The sequence below is a fragment of the Tinamus guttatus genome, unplaced genomic scaffold (assembly GCF_059628265.1).
Source record: "Tinamus guttatus ecotype Peru unplaced genomic scaffold, ASM5962826v1 Tinamus_guttatus_pri_ptg000368l, whole genome shotgun sequence".
Taxonomy (NCBI): Eukaryota; Metazoa; Chordata; class Aves; order Tinamiformes; family Tinamidae; genus Tinamus; species Tinamus guttatus.
This window is the reverse complement of record NW_028288902.1, coordinates 2088210-2108133: the sequence shown is the minus strand read 5'-3', so window position 1 is coordinate 2108133 and position 19924 is coordinate 2088210. Positions and strand designations below refer to the sequence as shown.

Here is a 19924-nt window from a genome sequence, read left to right as displayed (position 1 = left end):
CCTTTAATTTCTGTGAGAATGGAAGACAAGTTTTTGTGGAGGATACAAGTTGTTCGGTGGTGCAAGCTCACACAAAATTTAAAACATGTAGGGAAACCCCCCAAACGCACACCAGAAATGCCTGTTGTTTCCAGCACAGGCATCTTCAACAACAAAACACCTTGAACGCGCAACTATTATTTAAGCTCCTGCCCTGGTGCCAGGTCTCCTTGCAGATAGCTGACTATGAGACAGCCACAGCATGCTGAGGGTGATGAATTTGGGCAAAATCTGATGCTCAGCTTTGCCTACTGGCTCGTCAAAGCTGACACCCTTCTTACAGACCCATTGGTAGGCAGCAGCCAGTTTTGAGCTCACCTACAGTGTGTCTTGGAAGTTAGGCAGCCTCTCCTATGTGTTTCAGATATAAAACAAGGCACGGGTGAGTTTTCTGGCCGTTACATTTCCAGTGCTCTAGGAACTATAGTTATTAACATGAAAGGAGGAGATGGAAAGGGTGACATAAAGGACTTCATACACAATTACTCTTATTATAGTTTTGAAAATAGAAAGCATCCACACCACACATTTCATCTAACCTGGGCAGAAATCCTAAGCTCAGGTTCTTAATGCATAAATAATAATCCTCAGTGGAAAGGATGATGTAGTACTCCATTGGGTTGTAGGGAGGTTACCAGAAACCGTTATTAGCAAGGAATAACATTCCCATTTAGGTGTCCTTTGGAGCACACAATACAAATATTTATGGTATAAAAAGTACTTTGATGTCTTCATAGGTTAGTGATGTCTGGAACTCGGAGGGTTGTAAATCCAGTCCATTACAATTAGAGTCATACTTCCAATCATAAAGATTATGCCAACTATAAGAAAAATTAGAGCCTGCAATTGGAAAATAAAATTATATCAATGAATGCACCAGACTTTGCTGACTATTCCATGAGAATCTTTTTAATACACAGTCAGGGCATGAATTTAGGACGTTCACTATGACTAAGCCTAAATAACATCATACAGGGCTATGTGAATCAAAGTTCATCCTATATAGAAGTTTGCTGTAGTTTCTGCTTTGCCTGTGGTTCCACCTAGGAATAAATTTCAGATTGAGGGAGCTGGATTATAGATTCCCTGACCTTAAAAAAAACCAAAACACTTTGTCAAAGTGAATAATAATACAAATATAACAGAAGCACTTTTTTTTTCTTTAAAAAATGACCTATTATCAATGAATTATCATTGTCTGTAATATCAAGAAAAGCTTCAAGATTATCCCCTTTCATCCTTATTAGAGAAATCGGCAAGCCCATCTCTCTCCTCTGCAAGCCTTTCTGTATATATTCAAATAATTCAGTTCCTTACATTTCCCCTTGGCTTTAGTAGGACTTCAGTCTACCACAATCTGTCCAATCTCAACAATATTCTGCCTCACAATGCAAAGATGAACATTGAATGCAATCTTAGTGCAAGGTGGGAAATTCTAGATACATGCATGCTGAACATGCATAAACTTGAAGAATGAGAGACATAAACAAATATTCAGTTTCTCTCTAATGATAACTGCTTCAAAAATGATTTTCAGAAAACATCTTATGATAGTAAAAATTTTTCTCTTATACGAGGAACTTCACCTTTTCAATGTATGTTGTTTGTTATATACAGGTATATAGATGTAGATATGTATAATATATTTACATTAAGTTTCTCTGTACATATTTTATCAATATATTTTTCAATTAATTTTTCAAAGGACACCTCCTAAGTGATACCATTAAATGTGCAGATGGGTATTTTTAGCCAAAATAAAAGGTACTGCTTTGGCAATCCAGTATGACCTACAAACACATGCTGTGTATGAGTGATAGACCTTCATATATATCTCATGTAGGTGTATCAGTCTATCTCAGTGAGGAACTCACAACTCTGTTACTTCATTATCTCTGCAGTACAACCTCCTTCTTAGCCTTGACCTCAAACTTTCCTCTCAATCCACAGCTGGCCTTCTAGCAAGAAACCAACAGTTCCTTATGTAGTATTTAGGCATTGTTTCTACAAGTGCAGGTTTAACTAGAGCTTCAGTTGGATTAAATAAATGCCTTTTCTAGAGATTTAAGGCACACTTTAATGGAGACAAATGTATCTTACAGTTTAGCTGGGCCTGAGCCTTATTCTATAGTTTTTGTAAACAGATAGATTGCCAAAGTTCATGAATGCAGCAAATTTCCCCACATCAGAGATGCGCACAGCATCAGTAGGTGTGATTGGTTTGTCGTTTTAGGCCTTTTTTTTTTTTTTCTGTACTGATTATTTTGCTTAATGTGAAAGAACTGAGATGGAGTCTGCCCCATACACACTCTATCCTCCATTCCTAGTTTCCAATATCCCCTAGCTGTATTGGGGTGAAAATTCTTTCATTGCTCTAATCTCATGATCTTTATTGCAAACAAGCTCAGTAGAGTGGCTTGGCATTTACTATTAGCAATAGTAATAGTATTTACTAATGCCAGTCTCATTCCAAGTCTTTCACCCCTCAAAGCCATTCTGCACTAATCATAGAAGTGATATCCAAATGTCAAGGGAAGCAAAATGGTGGATCTGCTAGGCAGAGTTTGTTTTATGCTTGGTAGCCTCATCCTGATTTGGAAAAATATCATAACCTTTATGGATATATTTTTTAAAATGCTTCAGCAGTAAAATTCTAACTCCCCCTGACTTCAATAGGGCCAAGAATCCTCCCCATTTTCAAAAGAATTAACCTCTGGAGCATAAGTAATCTGAGGAACTGAATGCTGTTGTTTACGAGGTACCAAAACTTCAGGTGAGGATCTATGCAGAGAAGGAAACTTGCTGTATTTTTACTCACAGCAATAAGATATCTCTACTGGTAGGGCCCCAAAATCTTTGATTTGTGGATGCTGACACTGTGATAGCGTGACACCCGTGGCCTGCCTGCTTCTCCTTCCCACCTCCCTGCTCCATGCTTATGGGCAGGCCCGTCCCCATCAGCGAGATGGCGGCTCAGGCCTCAGCTCCCTGAGGTGGGTCCACGTCTAGCTGGACGTGGTGTCTGAGGAGCAGTCACCAAACAAGCTTTGCTCTCTACTCAGCCCTGGTGAGGCCACATCTGGAGTATTGTGTACAGTTCTGGGCCCCACAGTACAAGAGGGATATGGAGCTGCTGGAGAGAGTCCAGCACAGGGCTACAAGGATGATCAGGGGCCTGGAACATCTGTCCTATGAGGAGAGGCTGAGGGAGCTGGGCCTGTTCAGCCTGGAGAAGAGAAGGCTGAGAGGGGATCTGATCAGTGTCTATAAGTACCTCAAGGGAGACAGTAAGGAGGATGGTGCTGGTCTCTTTTCACTGGTAGCCACCGACAGAACTAGAGGTAATGGCCACGAACTGAAACACCAAAAGTTCCACAGGAACTTAAGGAAAAATTTCTTGGCAGTGAGGGTGACAGAGCCCTGGAACAGGCTGCCCAGAGAGGTTGTGGAGTCTCCTTCTCTGGAGATCTTCAAAACCCGCCTGGATGCCACCCTGTGCCACGTGCTCTAGGTGACCCTGCGTGTGCAGAGGGGTTGGACTAGATGACCTCTAGAGGTCCCTTCCAACCTTAAGCATTCTATGATTCTACGTTATGAGGTCATGGTTACTTGAAAGGCAGTGGGAGAGACACTAATCAATAAGAATCACATTATATCTTAAATCAGGGTTCTAAAGTTAACAGTCGCCAAGCATTTTGAGCGAAATGCTACCATTTATGATCACCTGCCAGCTGCTATGAATCAAAGTCCAAGTATTTTTGATCAGCAGGAAACACAATCCCTCCCTCCCTCCCTGCTTTCCTTCCTTCCTTCCTTCCTTCCTTCCTTCCTTCCTTCCTTCCTTCCTTCCTTCCTTCCTTCCTTCCTTCCTTCCTTCCTTCCTTCCTTCCTTCCTTCCTTCCTTCCTTCCTTCCTTCCTTCCTTCCTTCCTTCCTTCCTTCCTTCCTTCCTCCCTCCCTCCCTCCCTCCCTCCATCCCTTCCTCTGTTCCTCCCTCCTTCCCTTTCTTTCTCCCTCCCTCCCTCCATTCTCCACTGCTGCAAGACCACTTACCCCAATCTTCTGGGGAGATCTCAGAGGCTCCTTTTTAACAAGCCGCAAGTAGAAGGCAGCAGGGAGAATAAAAATCAACATTGTTGCAGAAGAGGCACCTAGAACAAAACTAGATCTGAGTATTATGCTGTGTAAGGGAATACATCAGTGTGGTGTATGCTGTGGAAAAATTGCATGTAGGGTTCTAGCTGCTGTGATAATTCCAGTTGCAAGAAAAGAGATCTGTCTCATACTCAGTTCTTGCAGAACTATCTTGTATATTCACCCAGAACTTGCACAGTTTCACTCCCAGGCTACCAAAAACTTTCAGTTTAGTCTGTGCCTAGGGAATAATTATAATGGATTTTACAGGGTCTGGGTCAGGCCTGTGTTGTGTTCTTTGGAGGACCATTGTGCCCTTCTTCTGCTGTGGCCCAGACTTGAGACAGCTCTTTAGGTGTCTATGCACCTTCGGTACAGGTGATGCATGTGAACTCGTCCTCCTCGGCACTATCGCCCCTAACAGAGCCCAGAATGATAGCTCAGATGTAAAAAGTCTGGAGGTGCAAACTGGCTGCCTGCATGAAGTCTAGAATATGAATAAGGCATCAGTGCAAAACCCCATGAGGGTGACAACTTCAAGGGCATCTCAGATCCCAAGTCCTCAAGAAGTTCAGAGGATGGAGACTCTCTGCCCGGTGACCAGGTGCCAAAGTTGACTTTTCTCTCTTTTTTTAACATCATAGTTTGAAAGTCAATACATTTTGTATGGGTTGGAGATACTTCAAAACGTCTTCTCCCCTCATTCACAAGATGCCTTTTTTTTTTGGTCAAAATGTGAAATCATCATCAGTTTTTATGCTAGATTTATTAGATTCCTTGTACCTCATGCAGGCTGGCAGCTAAGTTGGGTAAAATATGACTTTGTGTATCAGTTATTTAGGATTTTTTACTTCCCTTTTAACTTTTACCATATAAACTCAAGTATGTGTTTAAATTACTCCATTGTTAAGGTGTGAACTGAGAAATGACATTCAGCCCATGAAAGTAAATATATCTCAGAAAGGATTAACACAGTAAATAAAAAATAGTTATGAAACCTACCAATAAATCCAAAGATGTCTTTAATAGTGGGGACAAAAATTACAAGCAGGTTATTAAAAGCAAGAATTACTGCTGCAATCAGGAAATGTCTTATCCAGCTGAACGGCCTTTTGGGAAACAGCAGTGCACTGACAGATGAACGGATCTGTAAGACGAAAACCATCAGGAAAAGTGAAACAGCAATTAATTTATTTTTGTTTTTCACTTTTTAAATGATCTTCTGACTGAAGAAATGTGTTTTCCACCTTTACTTCCCTTAATGTAATCTCACTCTGATGAATGTTTTTGAGAACTGCATTCACAGTTTAATGCAGAAACTCAAATATTTGCAATGCAGAAGAAAGACAAGTAAATAGGGTGTAAAATCAGGCAGATGAAATCTGTTCAACTGAAAGATGCTAGTATCAGCAAAAAAAAAAAAAAAAAAAAAAAAAAGAACCCTAAAGAAACCCCCACTATGAATACCAATCAGCAGACAAAAATGCATGGTGAAATATGAGTTGCTGTATTCCTGAACCTAATCCCTTTGAAATTCCCATGGGAGTACTGTCGTTTTCTTTCATGAGAAAAAGAGCAAGCTTTTGTTTAACTTGCATTAATACATACATATATATATACATATCAAAATAAAAGCATATCTTACAGTGTCATTTGGAAATTATATTCTTAAAAGCTGTTGAAAAAGATCCTTTTTGTTCCACTGATTTTCTCACATGAATATGAGACTCTTGCAGCCAAGACACTAAGTAGGAAAAAGGTCAACAGCAAATCCCTTTGGTGGCAGAAGATAGTGTTACTCTGAAGTACTGTGGTACTACATCTGAAGTACTGTGATAAGCTTAAAAGTTTGAAGGGTAGGCATTGAATAAAAACAGTTTTAAGCTTCAAAAAAAAAAAAAAAAGCTGAAAGAATACTTGTGTTTAGATTTGAAAACGATAGACAAATGGTCCTGGATGAGTTTGGCAATTCAATAAACGTGTGGAGTTCTGTTAAACTTGGAGCCCATCATCTGAAAACAGAGTATGAATTTTGTATTTTATGTTTTTCTGGCTGAGGTGAGCCAAAGCTGTGAATGAAGAGGGAGGCAGATTGCAAAAATTTACTTCACTCCTTGAGTTGTAAAACAGCATTTATTCTTTTCCTACTCTCCTACTGTCAGCATCTTGTGTATCATCCCTGCTGTGTTGCTGCCCTTGAAATGAAGTTATCGAACTGAAATTTTACAGTAACTTTTGTTATATAGACATATCTTTAAAAATACTTTTGCAGTGTGATGAATATCTTTTTGAAAAAAAAAGAACTCTGACTACTTAATGAAAATACAAATGTTATAGTTCATTAAAAAACAAAAGTAGTTTGTACAGTTATGCTGCATATTTGGAGTAATTAGATAATCACTAATGCTGAGCTGGCCATCCTGGTAGGCCATGTCAAATTGTTTGATATACTGGCTTTAAAATAGATGATGATAACTTCTAAGGAATTTTTTAATTAGTTCTGTGGTTAACTAAACTTCTGCATGTTATTCAGGTATAAAAATTATTATAGAGAAAAATTAAAATTGAAAATACTACATCTGATTGATGGAGGGTTTTGTAATGCCTTGAACCTATCTTCACGCACAAAGTGATCAGTCAGTTGAGATTAATATAAACACTTAACCATCTCTTTCAACATCATGTTTAAGGCAAAGCATCGCAAGACTCTTCAACCCTCAGTGATTGACCACTCTTGGTACCCTCTAACATAGCAGATTTTTTCTTGCAGATGACCTTGAATGGGAATTCTTGCTCTTATGTATTTGTCTGTGAGTCTGAAAACAGGACCTCTGCACAGCTTGTTTTTGCATCCCAGAAAACAAAGCAACAGGACCTTGGAATTACTGCTTCTATCAGAGGGGAACGTTAGTGTGACATGGCTTCCTGGAAAGCTGCCAATTGCATGATGTGGGAGATGTGCAGCCCCTACAAGATGACACACCAGTCTTCTGAAATTTGCTGTCAAGGAGGAATGCTTTTCTTCCCTGCTGCGCAGCAGAGCAGAGAAGGCAAGAGGGACAGTGCTATATGTTCAGGAGTCCTAAGGTCTACTCTTCGAGCTGGGATTGATCCGTAAAGAGGGATTTAACTTCACTTTCTGTCCCTGCCACTATGGATATTGCATTTTTCCCTGTAAACAACACCTAGAAGCTCTAAAATTTGCTTGGGATTCTCATTGTTTGGCTGCATCTTGACTACGTCTGTTTTTCTGCCTCCTTTCCTGTCCATAGGTGCACTTCAAGATGTTGAGTGAAGCCTCACTCCACAGCCTTTCGTGTGGGCACAGGAGCCATACGTGTGCAGCGAAATACCTCAGCAGCCCCAGTTTCACTGCCTGCAGTCAGTCCACCAGCGGGAACACTCAGGAAACCCACTGCACTGTAAAATGGCAACTTCCCTCTTGGAACTATGTGGTCCTTGGATATACTGCATGTGTCTGTATTGGGAAATCTTATAAATGATTTGAGCATGTTTCCAAGTCCTCTGTACTTACACTGCTGCTCTGTTAAATATAGTACAGATTGGGCCAGAGAGAGACAGGGCAGTTGTTCCTGAGGGCTGATTTATTTCAGGCTTTCAGAAATTTGCAACCCTACCTACCTCAGATCCTTGCTTCAGGCAAATTATACATTAGAAAATGGGCCCTCCCAAAGGAAAGCTCAGGCTCCTTTTTCTTAAATGTTAAGGACTCTCTGTGTAAATTTTACAGCTGCTAACCACAGCCAGTGTGTATAGGCTAGCCCAGATTTTAGCTTCATCCGCACGGTTACTTACAGGGAAAAGGACAATGGGCACAGTCAGGGTTACAGCCACCAGCACTGCAAGGCGAACTGTCAGGAGGAGGGTGTCAAAAGTGTACACTTTTGTGTATGTATGAAGTAACTCATCTTCAACTTCTCCTACAGAAGGGAAACAGAGAGGAGTTAATTTACTCGAGCAGTATCTGCACATGCAAAAGGGAGATCTTTATACCGCAGTGAGAAAAGATTAGCTCTGGCCCAGCTGCTGTCATTAGATACATGTAATGGGCTAGGCATGAAAGAGGCATTTTCCCAGCATGACGGGTGCAAGTCCAACATCCAGAGATGACTTTGGAAATACAGCTCTGAGGAGGTGCTTTGTCTTCAAGGATTTCAAATGGCTTTCTCAAAGCCATTAAATAGATGTGAAAACTGAGGCAAAATAATTTCTCTGCTATTGAAGTACAAAATAACTTGCTGAACTGGGAATAGATCTCCTGACTTCCACACAAGGCTTCCAGCTTTCAGACAAGTCCCCTTGCCACAGCAATAAAGTAGAGATTATGCTGTGCCATTTGCTTCTGTGCTATAATGGGGGAACTAACAAAGTAAAAAGAGGTGGTGATTGCATAAAACTGCACCAATATAGGGACTATTCTGTTTACTTACCAGCTAGGTCAGCTCATCCGTATATATGTATTTTTTAAACTAGAATGATTTGCAGCATAAGTGAAGCTGAATTAGTGGTGTCAGAGGTAGGACAGGTAGCTTTTAATTGTGTCATGCAAAGCTGTTGAGTGTGAGAATATTTTTAGTACTGTCTTGGCCTTTTTCAAGAGCCAAGTTTACAGCATCTTGTTTGAGTTCACAAAATCAAGAGACAAACAGCTGGTCTCCCTGGTAGGTACTGCTGAGTCTCTGCAGCTGAGAAACTTGTAGCCTGGCAGCTGGATGTGTCTCACAACTTACTTGGGAGGCTACACACTGTGTGTTATTTTTGAATAATGCATATGCCTGTATTCATGACCACCAGAAGCAGAGGGACACCTGATCCTGAGTGTGAAATCTCCATCTCTCCTGCTTTAAAGCTAGGAGGGAAATTCTGCAGAGAGCTGAGCGTTGACCTACCATAGAAGGTAAGGTATCCAAAGAGAGCAGCCAGAAGATACATGACAAGCATGCCGGTGATGGAGATATTTGAGACATTCTGCATCCTCTTTCGGGAACGGCTGAAGTAGGAGAGAAAGAGAGTAACAGTCCTATTACAAAGCCTCTATTTGTACATGATGTACTCTGAAGATACTGGCATCATCTTGCTGGTTGGTGGATTCGTATCAGCTATGTTACTTATACAATGCTCTTTAGTTCAAGTTTCACAGCTCTGAGCAGGACAGCACAGATTTATTAAAATGCACTGAAACTTTATTTCTACTGTTTACTTAGTAAAATGTAAACACATCACGTTATTCTGTATGTCATTATTTAAATAACAGCAGTCTCAAACTGTGGGTTTTTTTAATTAAAAATTGGAGGACCTAAAATTACAGGGGCTGGTGATAACAATGAGACAAGAACTTTCAGTTGGCTCTATGTAAATACCCTTATATCAACATAGAGCTGTTCTGCAGTTTCTAGAACTTCTTTCAGGTCAAATCTAACCTCTACAGGGATTCTTTGGTTAAAAATGTGCCTTAAGAAAATCTTCAGCTTATGTGGGCTGGAAGCAGGCTTCCAAGTCATGTTTGATTTCCTTTGAGGTTAAACAAGCTAATGTAGTAGGCAATGGCTTGCCTACTTGGCTTTGGCTTGGCTTTCTTGAGTTTTGCAGCACAACCTCATGTAATTAATTAATGAATTAATGTTGATCAGGTGCATTTTTTAATTCCCAAATGACAGCTCTATGACAGCTTTATCATTATTTATTTTTGATATTGAAAAAGCAAAATGGGCTAGATTAAGAGCATGTTTAAAACACCCAAACCAACGGCATCCCAGGAAACTAAGAGTAAGAAACAGCTGATCTGGATCCAGAACCCATTAAGATATTTTTAGAAATCAGAATTTTCTTTTTCAGGGTTGTACAATAAGTTCCTCAGTGTTTTTCACATCATTCAAAGTATTATCCAGATTGCTCCTTTCTTAAGTATCATCCAATGTAGATCACTGAACAGTGATTCTCTGTCACCAATATATGATTATTGGGTCAAAGCAAAGCCAGTACCTGCTTATTCTGGAATACAACAAATCACTAATGGGTGTGTGTCTGCATATCAGCCGTCAAGGCAAAATGCCTAGAGAGTGGTCCCTAGCTATGGTTAACTGGAAGAATAGAACAAAATTTAAGAACCTTACTCTTTCAGTTCACTGTATATTGGTAGCACCTCAGGGTGGCATACAAACGCAAACGCCAGGATGGGTATTGCATATGCAGTCTGTAAAATAAAGATTCCATTAGTAAGAATAGTCCTTATTGTATCTCTGACTTTTGGCAGGCAGCGGTTTAGTGATGGTATAAATGGCTAAAGTTAATTCAACAGAATCTCCCTTACCCGTGAATTGAACACAAAGTATTTGGGCTGACACATGTCATTGCTGTCACTGTGTGCTTCAAATTCCACGCCACTTTTAGGGAAGGTATCTCTTGGCTCCTCAAGACCTGGCATGTGCCCAGCTGTGTTGTCCATCATGAAATTCACCCCAGAATTGAGAGACTCATTGGGCAGCATGACAAGGTGCATTGGCACAGTGTTGTTGATGGCGGTCCAGTTCCCGACCCCGTGTTCCATGACAGGGAGAGGACAGGGGATTTGGAATTTCTTGTAGATTACCTACAATAAGAGTAGACAATGTGATCTCAAGAGTACAGCCATAGGAGATCATGGTGACACCTGCTTCTGATAGCAGTAACATGAGAATTTTTTGTCAGCACGGCCAAATACAATTACAGTTCTTGAAGTCAGCCATGCTCCAAAATGCCTTGTTTCTAACTTTTTTTTCTTTCTTTTTTTTTTTTTTTTTTTTTTTTTTAAGAAAACAAGGCTTTATATCGTGAAGCTGTGTGTATCTGAATCTGATAGATCCTCCCTAATAACTTTTGAGCCCATTGGTTAATTTCAACTATGTCTGAAGTCTGACAGACTTAGAAATATTCTATTCCTTCAACACATTCAGGTCCCTCATGCTCTCTGAAAACAGATGATTTGGTAGAAGGAAACTCTATGAAAGCCTGCACTGATAGGCAGGCTAGGATTATCACCCTTGATAAGCCAAAAGAAATATAAGCAGACACATTGAAGAGGGAAGGGAAAGAAAAGGAGCCAGAAACCAAGTGCCATTACTTCTGCTACTCCTGGAAGTATTTGTTATCTGTTATCTGCTTCTGCTCTTGTCCTGCTTTATATTTTATTCTTTCAAGGGCTGTTTTTAACCTTTTTTTTTTTTTTAATATGGTTTTGTTCCGCACTAGGGTAGAATCATAGAATCATAGGATGCTTAAGGTTGAAAGGGACCTCTAGAGGTCATCTAGTCCAACCCCCCTGCACACGCAGGGTCACCTAGAGCACATGGCACAGGACTGCGTCCAAGTGGGTTCGGAAGATCTCCAGAGAAGGAGACTCCACAACCTCTCTGGGCGGCCTGTTCCAGTAATTGATTTGTAATTGATTTGATTCCACCTGCAGGTGCCCTCCTAACATCTACATCAAGTTGTCATAGTAAGGAGTTTAATGGTGGTGAACAGTATGCAGACTCTGTACTTGCATAGAAATATATCCTGAACAATCACTTACCACACTGACAAAGAAAACCATACAGCTCAGTGAAAAACCACTTGTATAACCAAGATAACCTGTGAAGGAGGAAGAGAAAGAGAGAGAAAGAGAAACAGTTTAGACACACAAATTCACAAATCTAGCTGAAATAAGAAATGAGGTTAAGCAGGGCATTAACCTTACCTAAGCTCTTTAGAAGGGAGAGAGGAAGAATAACTCCAACTGTTACAAATATGACGAGGTAGTTCCCATTTAAGTACCATTCCCTGAAGAGAGGAAATAATAATTAAAAAAAAAACCCATAATAATTCCTATTAACATTTAAGTGAAAAACTTTTATCTAAGGTTGAGGTTGGGCAAAGATACCTACCCAGAATTCTCCTCAAGTTTCATAAATGCTCTGATTACTTCAGGGAGTTCATATTTAATAATAAAGAGGTAGCTTGACATTGCTGTAAAAAAATAAATGACTTTAGAGGAAAAAGCAAAGTTCAAAAAAATCCGTTGTTATAGAGAGTAATAATACTTTATGAAAAGCACACTATTTTGTGATTCAGTGTAAAGAGAGAATAGAGAAATTGTTTAAATGGGAGGGTGAGTAAAGAGATGGTATGATCTTTTGTTGTTTTTCTGCTTTTAAAATGTACTGAATGACATGTAGCATTCAGCCTTGTATTCATCCCTGTATTCATCCAGCATTGTACTCAGAATACAATACAGTTATTATTGAATTAATAACATATTCAAATCACTGTTATGATGGAATTTACATTCCTAATGTAAATTTACATTTATCCATTTGCTTTGCTATTCTAAATGTTGGTTTTTTTCCAGTGGGCACTGTGTGTCAACTTTTTTTAGTAACATTGCTAACATTGCTTGTCACTGCCTCTAAATCTCTCATCCCTCTTGTTCCTTCTATTTCCGACTTCTTTTTTATATACTTTATGGATCTAAAAGCATGGATCTAGAAGATTAATTGATCCAGAAGACTAATCATGATTCCTGATGGAAGAGTGGGTGTCTATATATCTCATTTAAAACTACTGACACCAGGCGTTTGCTTTAACCACATAAAGGTCCCTAGAAACCTATGGATCTGTATTAAATAACAGAAATCACTGAACTAGATGATAATCTATTCCTCTGTACCAGAGAAGCATAATTCCTCCTCAATTCAACCACCTCTGATACCTAGGTTTGTGAAAACCAAGTACTGAAGAGTCTTTTTTTTTACAGACAAGTCATAACTATGTGTTTTTGTGCTTCCTCCTTTAAGGTGAGATTCATCTTTCCTAACCTCTGGTAGGAAGATAAATTCCTCCTGTCCTTCCTTACTACAATACTAGTGAAGGGTACAGGCTGTGGCTTGCTCATATCTGATGCCATGTAGGCAGAAAGCACTGGTATTCTGTAGAATGACATTAGAAGTTAGAAAAACTCTTTTTTTTTTTTCCTAAGAACATTTTCCCCTTACCTCCAATATTCTGCATTGTAACAGAAATAAAAACACCACATTTTCCAGGCCATCCAAGTGCCTTTTCTCCCAGCTTTTCATATACTAATGAGCCTGAGAAAAACAAAGCAAAACAAAAAAAAATAAATATGGGCCACTACCCTGGATGTACTTGATGAATTGCATTCCAAGGTAAAATATGTGCGAGTAGTAGGAAATTCAGTTAGCCATAACCTAATCCTCATACCTCCTTCTTTTGATATCTTCAGTAAGAGGTGGACGGAGTAGAGCGACAATATTGCTACACTGAGCAGGAGAACTCTGCAAGGCAAAGCAGAAATCAGAATCCCAAACAGGACATCAAAGACACTCGGTTAATTTGTATGAACAGAATTTATGCTTGCTTGTCCTTCTGAGGTTCAATATGTAAATAGGTCTCAGCAAGTTTATTCTTTGAATCTGTGGTACAAAATGCAGAGATAAGTGTCAGCTGTAGTTTACTATTGGCTGTACTTGGACCTTACGCACCCCCAAAAAAGTCTCTTGGAGCTTGTTTTAATACAGGTGGGTGCCAATTCCATGTTATTCAATGGAGTTACTCATCTTAACAAGCTGAATTAAACAGATCTCTATGCAAAAGTCAGGTGTTTTGTCTCCTGCTTCCTCCCTGACCTGTCATTACAACCTCTCTCCTTACAGAGGGCTGTGCCCCCAAGTGCTGCCTCCCTCTGCCTTCCACCCCACCCGAAAAAAAGAAAGAAAAAGAGAATTGAAACCATTTCACTGCCAACTCCTGCCCAGTCAGTACTTTTGAAAATGAGGTCATTTTACTGTGTAAATATAAAATGGTGGAATTTAATCTGATGTACACACTTTGCAAAGTATGGGAAAAATATTGCATAATGCTGAATTATATGACACTGGAAAACTTGTTTCAGAGAATCTGCAGCACTTTTCCAGCCTAGTCTACTTGAAGGTTTTGTTGCTTGTGTTTAATATTTCTGATTATTTCCCTGTTACTTCCACATAAGATTTGCACTCTATGTGATTCCATGTATCAGCCTCTGGTAAAAAAATATGCCTTAATATGATATTTTCAGGCCACAGTACCATGGGCAGCATATTTTATTACCATAAATATCTTGCCTTCAGCCCACACAAGTATTGGTGGAGAAAATACCTAATCTATCTACTGATGTTCTTTACTTGGTGGCTGAACAGGAGGTTCTGCCCCCTGTTCTTCCCTGTCACTGAAGAAGAGGTTCAGTATAGATATGTGACACTGACAACCAGCTTTCTAAGCAAACTATAGTCTAAGAGCAGTAGTGATAGGGGCCATGTGGTGACCACCAGACCATCACAAGTTTAAATTAAGGTTCTTTCTCTATGAGAGAAGGGCAGAGTTGTAGATTTCAATGTGAAGGGGGTTGTGTCTCATTCTGTGGTCAGAATGCACATAGCAGAGGGTATGTGATATGGACCTGGATTGCAGTCACAGCTCATGGCTCAAATCTCCCAGCTGAGACTGCAGTGTATCAAATGGCAGCCTTCTTGACAAAGGGCACCCATGTAGCTGCTATTCAGGGACATACTCTCCATGCCCCGACGTGTGAGGTGCATCTTTGCAAACCAATGACATCCCAGTTGCACCTGCTGAGTCGTGACAGGCAACAGAATAGGCCCCAGTGTATGCTCCATGCAATTCCAGACCTCTCCCATGGGAGAGGAGAAGATAAAAGGAACTCCTCATGAGCTTCAGGAGCCCTCATCCTGCTTTCACGCCATAGAAAATATTCCAGGATGAGAGTACATGGATAACATGAGAACAGTAAATCATCTGCTGCCAGCACAGTCTGAATTAGCATTAATGTACAGCACTTTCCATTTAATAGATGGGACTTTTCTGTCTCTCAAACACTAATGTCACAATCTGTGAAAACAGAAGAACCTCCAGCAAGTGGATGCATGCCATCCGTGTAACAATATCCCCACATAGTTCTGTTCTTTTAAATAAAACTCCTTCCTTTACCAACAGGGAGAATGTTCTCATGCACAAAATATGAAAGTAGGACAGAAAAGAAAATGAGCTGCAGGGTAGAGATGTCCTTTGTTTTTGCTATATATGAGTCTGTAAGGTTGCATTAGCATTACTCAAGGCTAAGGCTTGCATTCTGCTTAGCACTGCCAACAGAACTAATGTAATGGGGCTTACATCAGATTTTTTTTTTCTCAGCCATCCTTGTGAATGCATAGAGCTTTAAAAATAAGGATATGATGGAGGTAAGGTTTTGTGTATTTTTTTTTGTTTTTCTAGGGAACTCTGATATACCATGGATTTCTTTCCAGTGGTATATATGGCTATATTAATTATATGTATGACTATATTAATTGGTACATATCTATGGAGAAAATAATGTTCTTAAGCTAAAGAATTGGAGAAAAATCTTATTTTTTCAGTTTCTAATGCAGTCTAATGCAGCAATTTTAGAACTAGGTTCCATTTTTGTATGTATATATAAATACTACTTCTAAACCATTCAGTTGCAGGTGCTGAGAAGTACTTATCTCAGAGAGTGGCAGCATTTGCATTTACAATTAATTTTCAGTTACAAATTCTCCTGGAAAAATAGGAGGTGTTTCTTAGCAACTGAAAGCTATGCACAGAATTTCAAGTGGTATTGAAGTTGTAGTTATACAACCTCCAAAAGTATGCAGTCATATAGGGATAGCATTGCCACCTGATTTAAAGAGTTCTTAGATTTAAAAATAATGACCTGGTGACACTGTTTAAGCCTAAAGAAAGATTACAATTAAGGCTCCAATCAAGGTTAAAGCCATTGTTAAAAAGGAACAATTCATCTGTACATTCGCTCTTGTCTGACTCATGTGAGGCTAGCTGTAGGTTAAAAAACTGCACGTGGCTATCTGCTACTGCCAATCAAAACCCATCCTGTATAGACGCTGTATATCAGTGGTGTATACCATGGTTGTCTGTGGTAGTACATTGAGCACAAATAGACCTGATGGTATCATTAAATCTGAATAAATCTGTGACTGCCTTTCTAGTCAAAACATACTACCATTTTGGACTTGTGTTGAATATTCTTGTTTCGTTTCCTTATAGTAATTGCATAGCTAGGATGGGGTAAATATATACTTTATGGGTGATTTATTGCCCCATAATTGCCATGTATATATGGGAATAACATATAAGTCTCATACTGAACAGCAAGATTTCTCCTGTTATTTTAGGACCAGTATACTTGTACTTCCCTTTGGGTTTTGATTGGACAATATGAAATCACATCCGTGTTTCTGATACCAAAGAGGTCTAAAAATTAAAAAAAAAATTGTGAGCACAGGATGATTTCTTGTGATGCAGCAAAAATGTTTTCCTTACAAGAGCTCTTAAAACACTTTTCAGATAGCAGAACATGGGTTCTTAAGCTAACTTACCTCTTTAATCGCCAGAGCCAAGAGCTTAGTGGTTTTGTCCTACTCACATTTTGTCTGCGTACTTACACAAAAAGGATAATTCCAGTGTTGGCCATGGCATACGATAGCCCCAGAATACCGCTGCCCATGATGGCGTTGCTCAGGTTAAAGGATGACATCCCAAAGGAAGCCGTTCCCCTGTGCTGTTGGGAGCAGTAACAGCAAATTATGGTTAACCTGCGCCTTGCTGAGCACAACAGACTAATTCTTACTGCTTATCATGGTTCCTGAGCCCACAGATGCTTAAGAAGTCCCTTTTGCCTCCAAAGCCTGCTGCATGGCATGCATATGTGGTGTTTCTCTCCAGCTCTCCATACGAGGGAGAGGTCTGTGAAAGGATGGCCATATCTCCAGTGGCCAGCAGAGATGACACAACCAGAACTGACCACGTTAGCCAGCAGCAATGGAGAGAAATGCCTTCTTTATCTAACAAGTTTCCCAGATTTGGGGGAAAACTAGGTTAATAAATTCAGATGATTTTTAAAGTGAATACAACTGATTGAATTGAATTTTATCCTAGTAGGATGTGCTTCTTCCTCTGCAGAGCTAAACATGCATGTTAGGGTAGTGGAAGAGAAGAAAGCACTGCGTGACTAGGGGGCCCACTGCACTGATGGAAGCAGAGTGGGAGAGGATCAAAATCCAGGAGGCAAGGGCACTCTGACACCAGGTGGGAAGGAAAGAAAAAGGGAAAAATATGACTGTTCTCTTTTATTGAATGTTTTTATTTGAACAACCCTAATAAATCCTGTAACATATTCAATAAAATAACATTTTTATCATCAAATTCAGTGTAACTTTGAATGAAGTTAAGCCTGAGCAGATAGATACACACACATATGCATATGTGCACACATGCAGTCTACCTATCTGAACATGATGATGGCTAGAGAGTTTGAGGAGTGCTAGGACTGTAATGCTAGGCATTTTAAAGCCAAACATAAATACACATTTAAAGCAATGCAGCTGGATGTAAATTCAGGAAACAAACAATACAAGCACATGCACAATAAGGCATAAAACTACTTTGAAATGGGTGTCTAAAGCATATTTCTTTCATTCCATGATTAAAGGAGTGGGGTTTTTTTATTATTATTCATAAATTCTTATTTCAATGGTTTGTAAGCTTGAATGCAAGACTTAAGACTCCAGCCTGAATTCTTTCTCTTCTTGTGACAGTAGTAACAAAGTTTATTTATTACTTGTTATTTCTGATCTCCCATCAGAAATACATGAGCACCACCCACCCTTAGCTGAATATCTTGGGTGAGACGTGGAGGTCACAATATACCCTGAGGAACCTTCATGCCTGTTTGTGAAAGAAAAGCCCTTTCGTACTTGCCAGACAGCAGAAAGAGTATGTAGCACTAACTGCTAGGAAATATATTTACTCTTCCGAAGCCAAGATTACACTGACCAAACTCTAAAGTAACTTTTTTAATGAATTTTTTTGTAAAAAGATCTAGGTCAATAAGTCTTATTTTGTGATAATCCTTAAAAATGAATAAAACTTACATATTCCTCACTATAATCTTCCAATTTCTTTTTACCCAGATATCCATTTGTAAGGAACTTCTGACTTTCTGCATCATCACTAGCAAATGGACTGAACACAAAGAAAAATGAGAAAACATTAGATAAAGCTTATGATACACATTATGTTCAACCAGAGCCCTTTGACACTAGTAGAAATTCTGCCTTGGCAGCAGGATGAGTATTTAAAAGTCCTTCAGCAAAAAAAAAAGCCTGCTTTTCTCCTTCAAGAGTGTCATGCCCAATTGCACGTTTAATGGATCTTTGAATTGCCTTAAAAATCTCTTTTAAAATTAGTAACCTCTAAGTAATATGTGACTGTGGAAGTTGGAGAGTACCAGTTCTGACTTGCAGTAGTGGGCTCAGCTACCCAGAGCCTTGCAACTGCCCCACACTGGGGTCTCGGCAGGCTCAGGTTTAGAGGCCGATGGATGTTCTGGAGATCTTTCTCTCAGGTCATCCACATACTGGAGCTGTGGGGGCTCCATGGGTAGTCCCAGTGGGAACATTTAGCTGCTGGCCTCCATACCTTGCCCCAGGAAGCTCCCGTGAGACAGGAGCACAGCATGTGCATGCTCGTGTTACACTGCCCTGTTGACATATTATTTCCACGTATACTCTGAGCCTGGAAATGTCCAAGTAGGTGCTCAAAGCTGGGAGCCCTCAAAGGTCACTCCAGGCAATGAAAGGCAACACGAACCTGGGATGTCCCTGCTATGCGACACACCATTCTTCAGGGCACGGGGCAGGCTGAGTTGTGTGCTGTAGGAAAAGAGTAGCTAAGCTATCAGACTATTTTCATGTGATTGCCTATGAAACATTTTGAGTCCAAGATGCCAATAGTGACATTGTTTTCTCTGATTACTGTTTTTCAGTCCTAACACAGCAGCCTTCCCAATGAAACTCTTACCTGGCAGCCTTTTCTGACCCGGCCATCTCTGCGTAGCTGTCTTCAAGGCTTTCCCCGCTGTTGCTCTGGTCATCAAGTTCGATGTTGACTTTTTGCAGCTCCATGCGATCCATTTGAGCGGTCAGCGCTTTCCAGTGCACACACCAGCTTCTTCAGGGTAAACAGCACTGAGCCTGCTGCTTGCGAGTTCCCTTTACCATGTGGCGGCTGCCAGAACACTCTGTTCTGCAAACAAAACACAAAAGAACTCATTAGAATTTCCCCCAAATTAGATAAATGTGTGTGAATTGTTTGGTTTGTGTTTGTTCTTTGTAATAGCATTAAGAGAGGAAACTGTGTTGGACTGGGGAAATTCTGCATGAGCATAATGTGCCTTTATATACCAGGCCTTGGCCCCTCTGTCTTCCTCAAAATGGTAGAAGAATGCAGTGACCACATACACAGTGCATGGCCAGTATGTGATGAAATAACAAAACCAGAAGAAAATATTTTTTTTTGATTTGCTGTTTTTGAATCACGGGCGGATAGTAATGCAAAAAAGCTCACCACATTAGAAACGGAGGGAATATATATAGATATTCTTAAAGGAAACGCTCAGTGTTTTGAATTATTGGTTGTAAGATCAATATTGTTACCAGTTTGAATGTTTTTGGTAATTTGTCCCTTTCATTGGGATCTATCCAAGGAGAAGAGCATCTCTGCATTGTCACTTCTTTAATAATTAAGAGTTGTCATTCTGTTACAGCAGTGTATTGGTACTTAATGCTCATCTTTCTCTGCAACCAGATCTGCCTCACACGCATGTA

At 39.9% G+C, this 19924-nt stretch overlaps 1 protein-coding gene across 1 annotated transcript; it reads right to left on the bottom strand.

Annotated features, from left to right (window-relative positions):
* Nucleotides 1-584: 584 nt before the first annotated feature.
* SLC38A4 (solute carrier family 38 member 4) lies at nucleotides 585-19343 on the bottom strand. The gene is made up of 15 exons (XM_010216971.2): nucleotides 19113-19343; nucleotides 18191-18281; nucleotides 16703-16818; nucleotides 13428-13501; nucleotides 13202-13294; nucleotides 12095-12176; nucleotides 11908-11990; nucleotides 11743-11801; nucleotides 10504-10782; nucleotides 10307-10386; nucleotides 9083-9183; nucleotides 7989-8113; nucleotides 5175-5319; nucleotides 4092-4189; nucleotides 585-879 (listed from the first exon to the last, which is right to left on the bottom strand). Exons 3-15 carry the CDS (start codon nucleotides 16792-16794, stop codon nucleotides 778-780), a joined length of 1413 nt encoding a protein of 470 aa, XP_010215273.2. The 5' UTR covers nucleotides 16795-16818; nucleotides 18191-18281; nucleotides 19113-19343; the 3' UTR covers nucleotides 585-777.
* Nucleotides 19344-19924: the final 581 nt, after the last annotated feature.

Bases quoted from the DNA above. Each gene is read 5' to 3' on its own strand.
- SLC38A4 (XM_010216971.2), bottom strand. From the start codon at position 16,794: ATGTCATCCTTTAACCTGAGCAACGCCATCATGGGCAGCGGTATTCTG. The intron at 10,387-10,503 runs GTAAGGGAGATT...TTTATTTTACAG, and splicing joins ACTTTGTGTTCAATTCACGG to ACTGCATATGCAATACCCAT. The intron at 880-4,091 runs GTAAGTGGTCTT...TTCCAATTGCAG, and splicing joins GATCTCCCCAGAAGATTGGG to GCTCTAATTTTTCTTATAGT.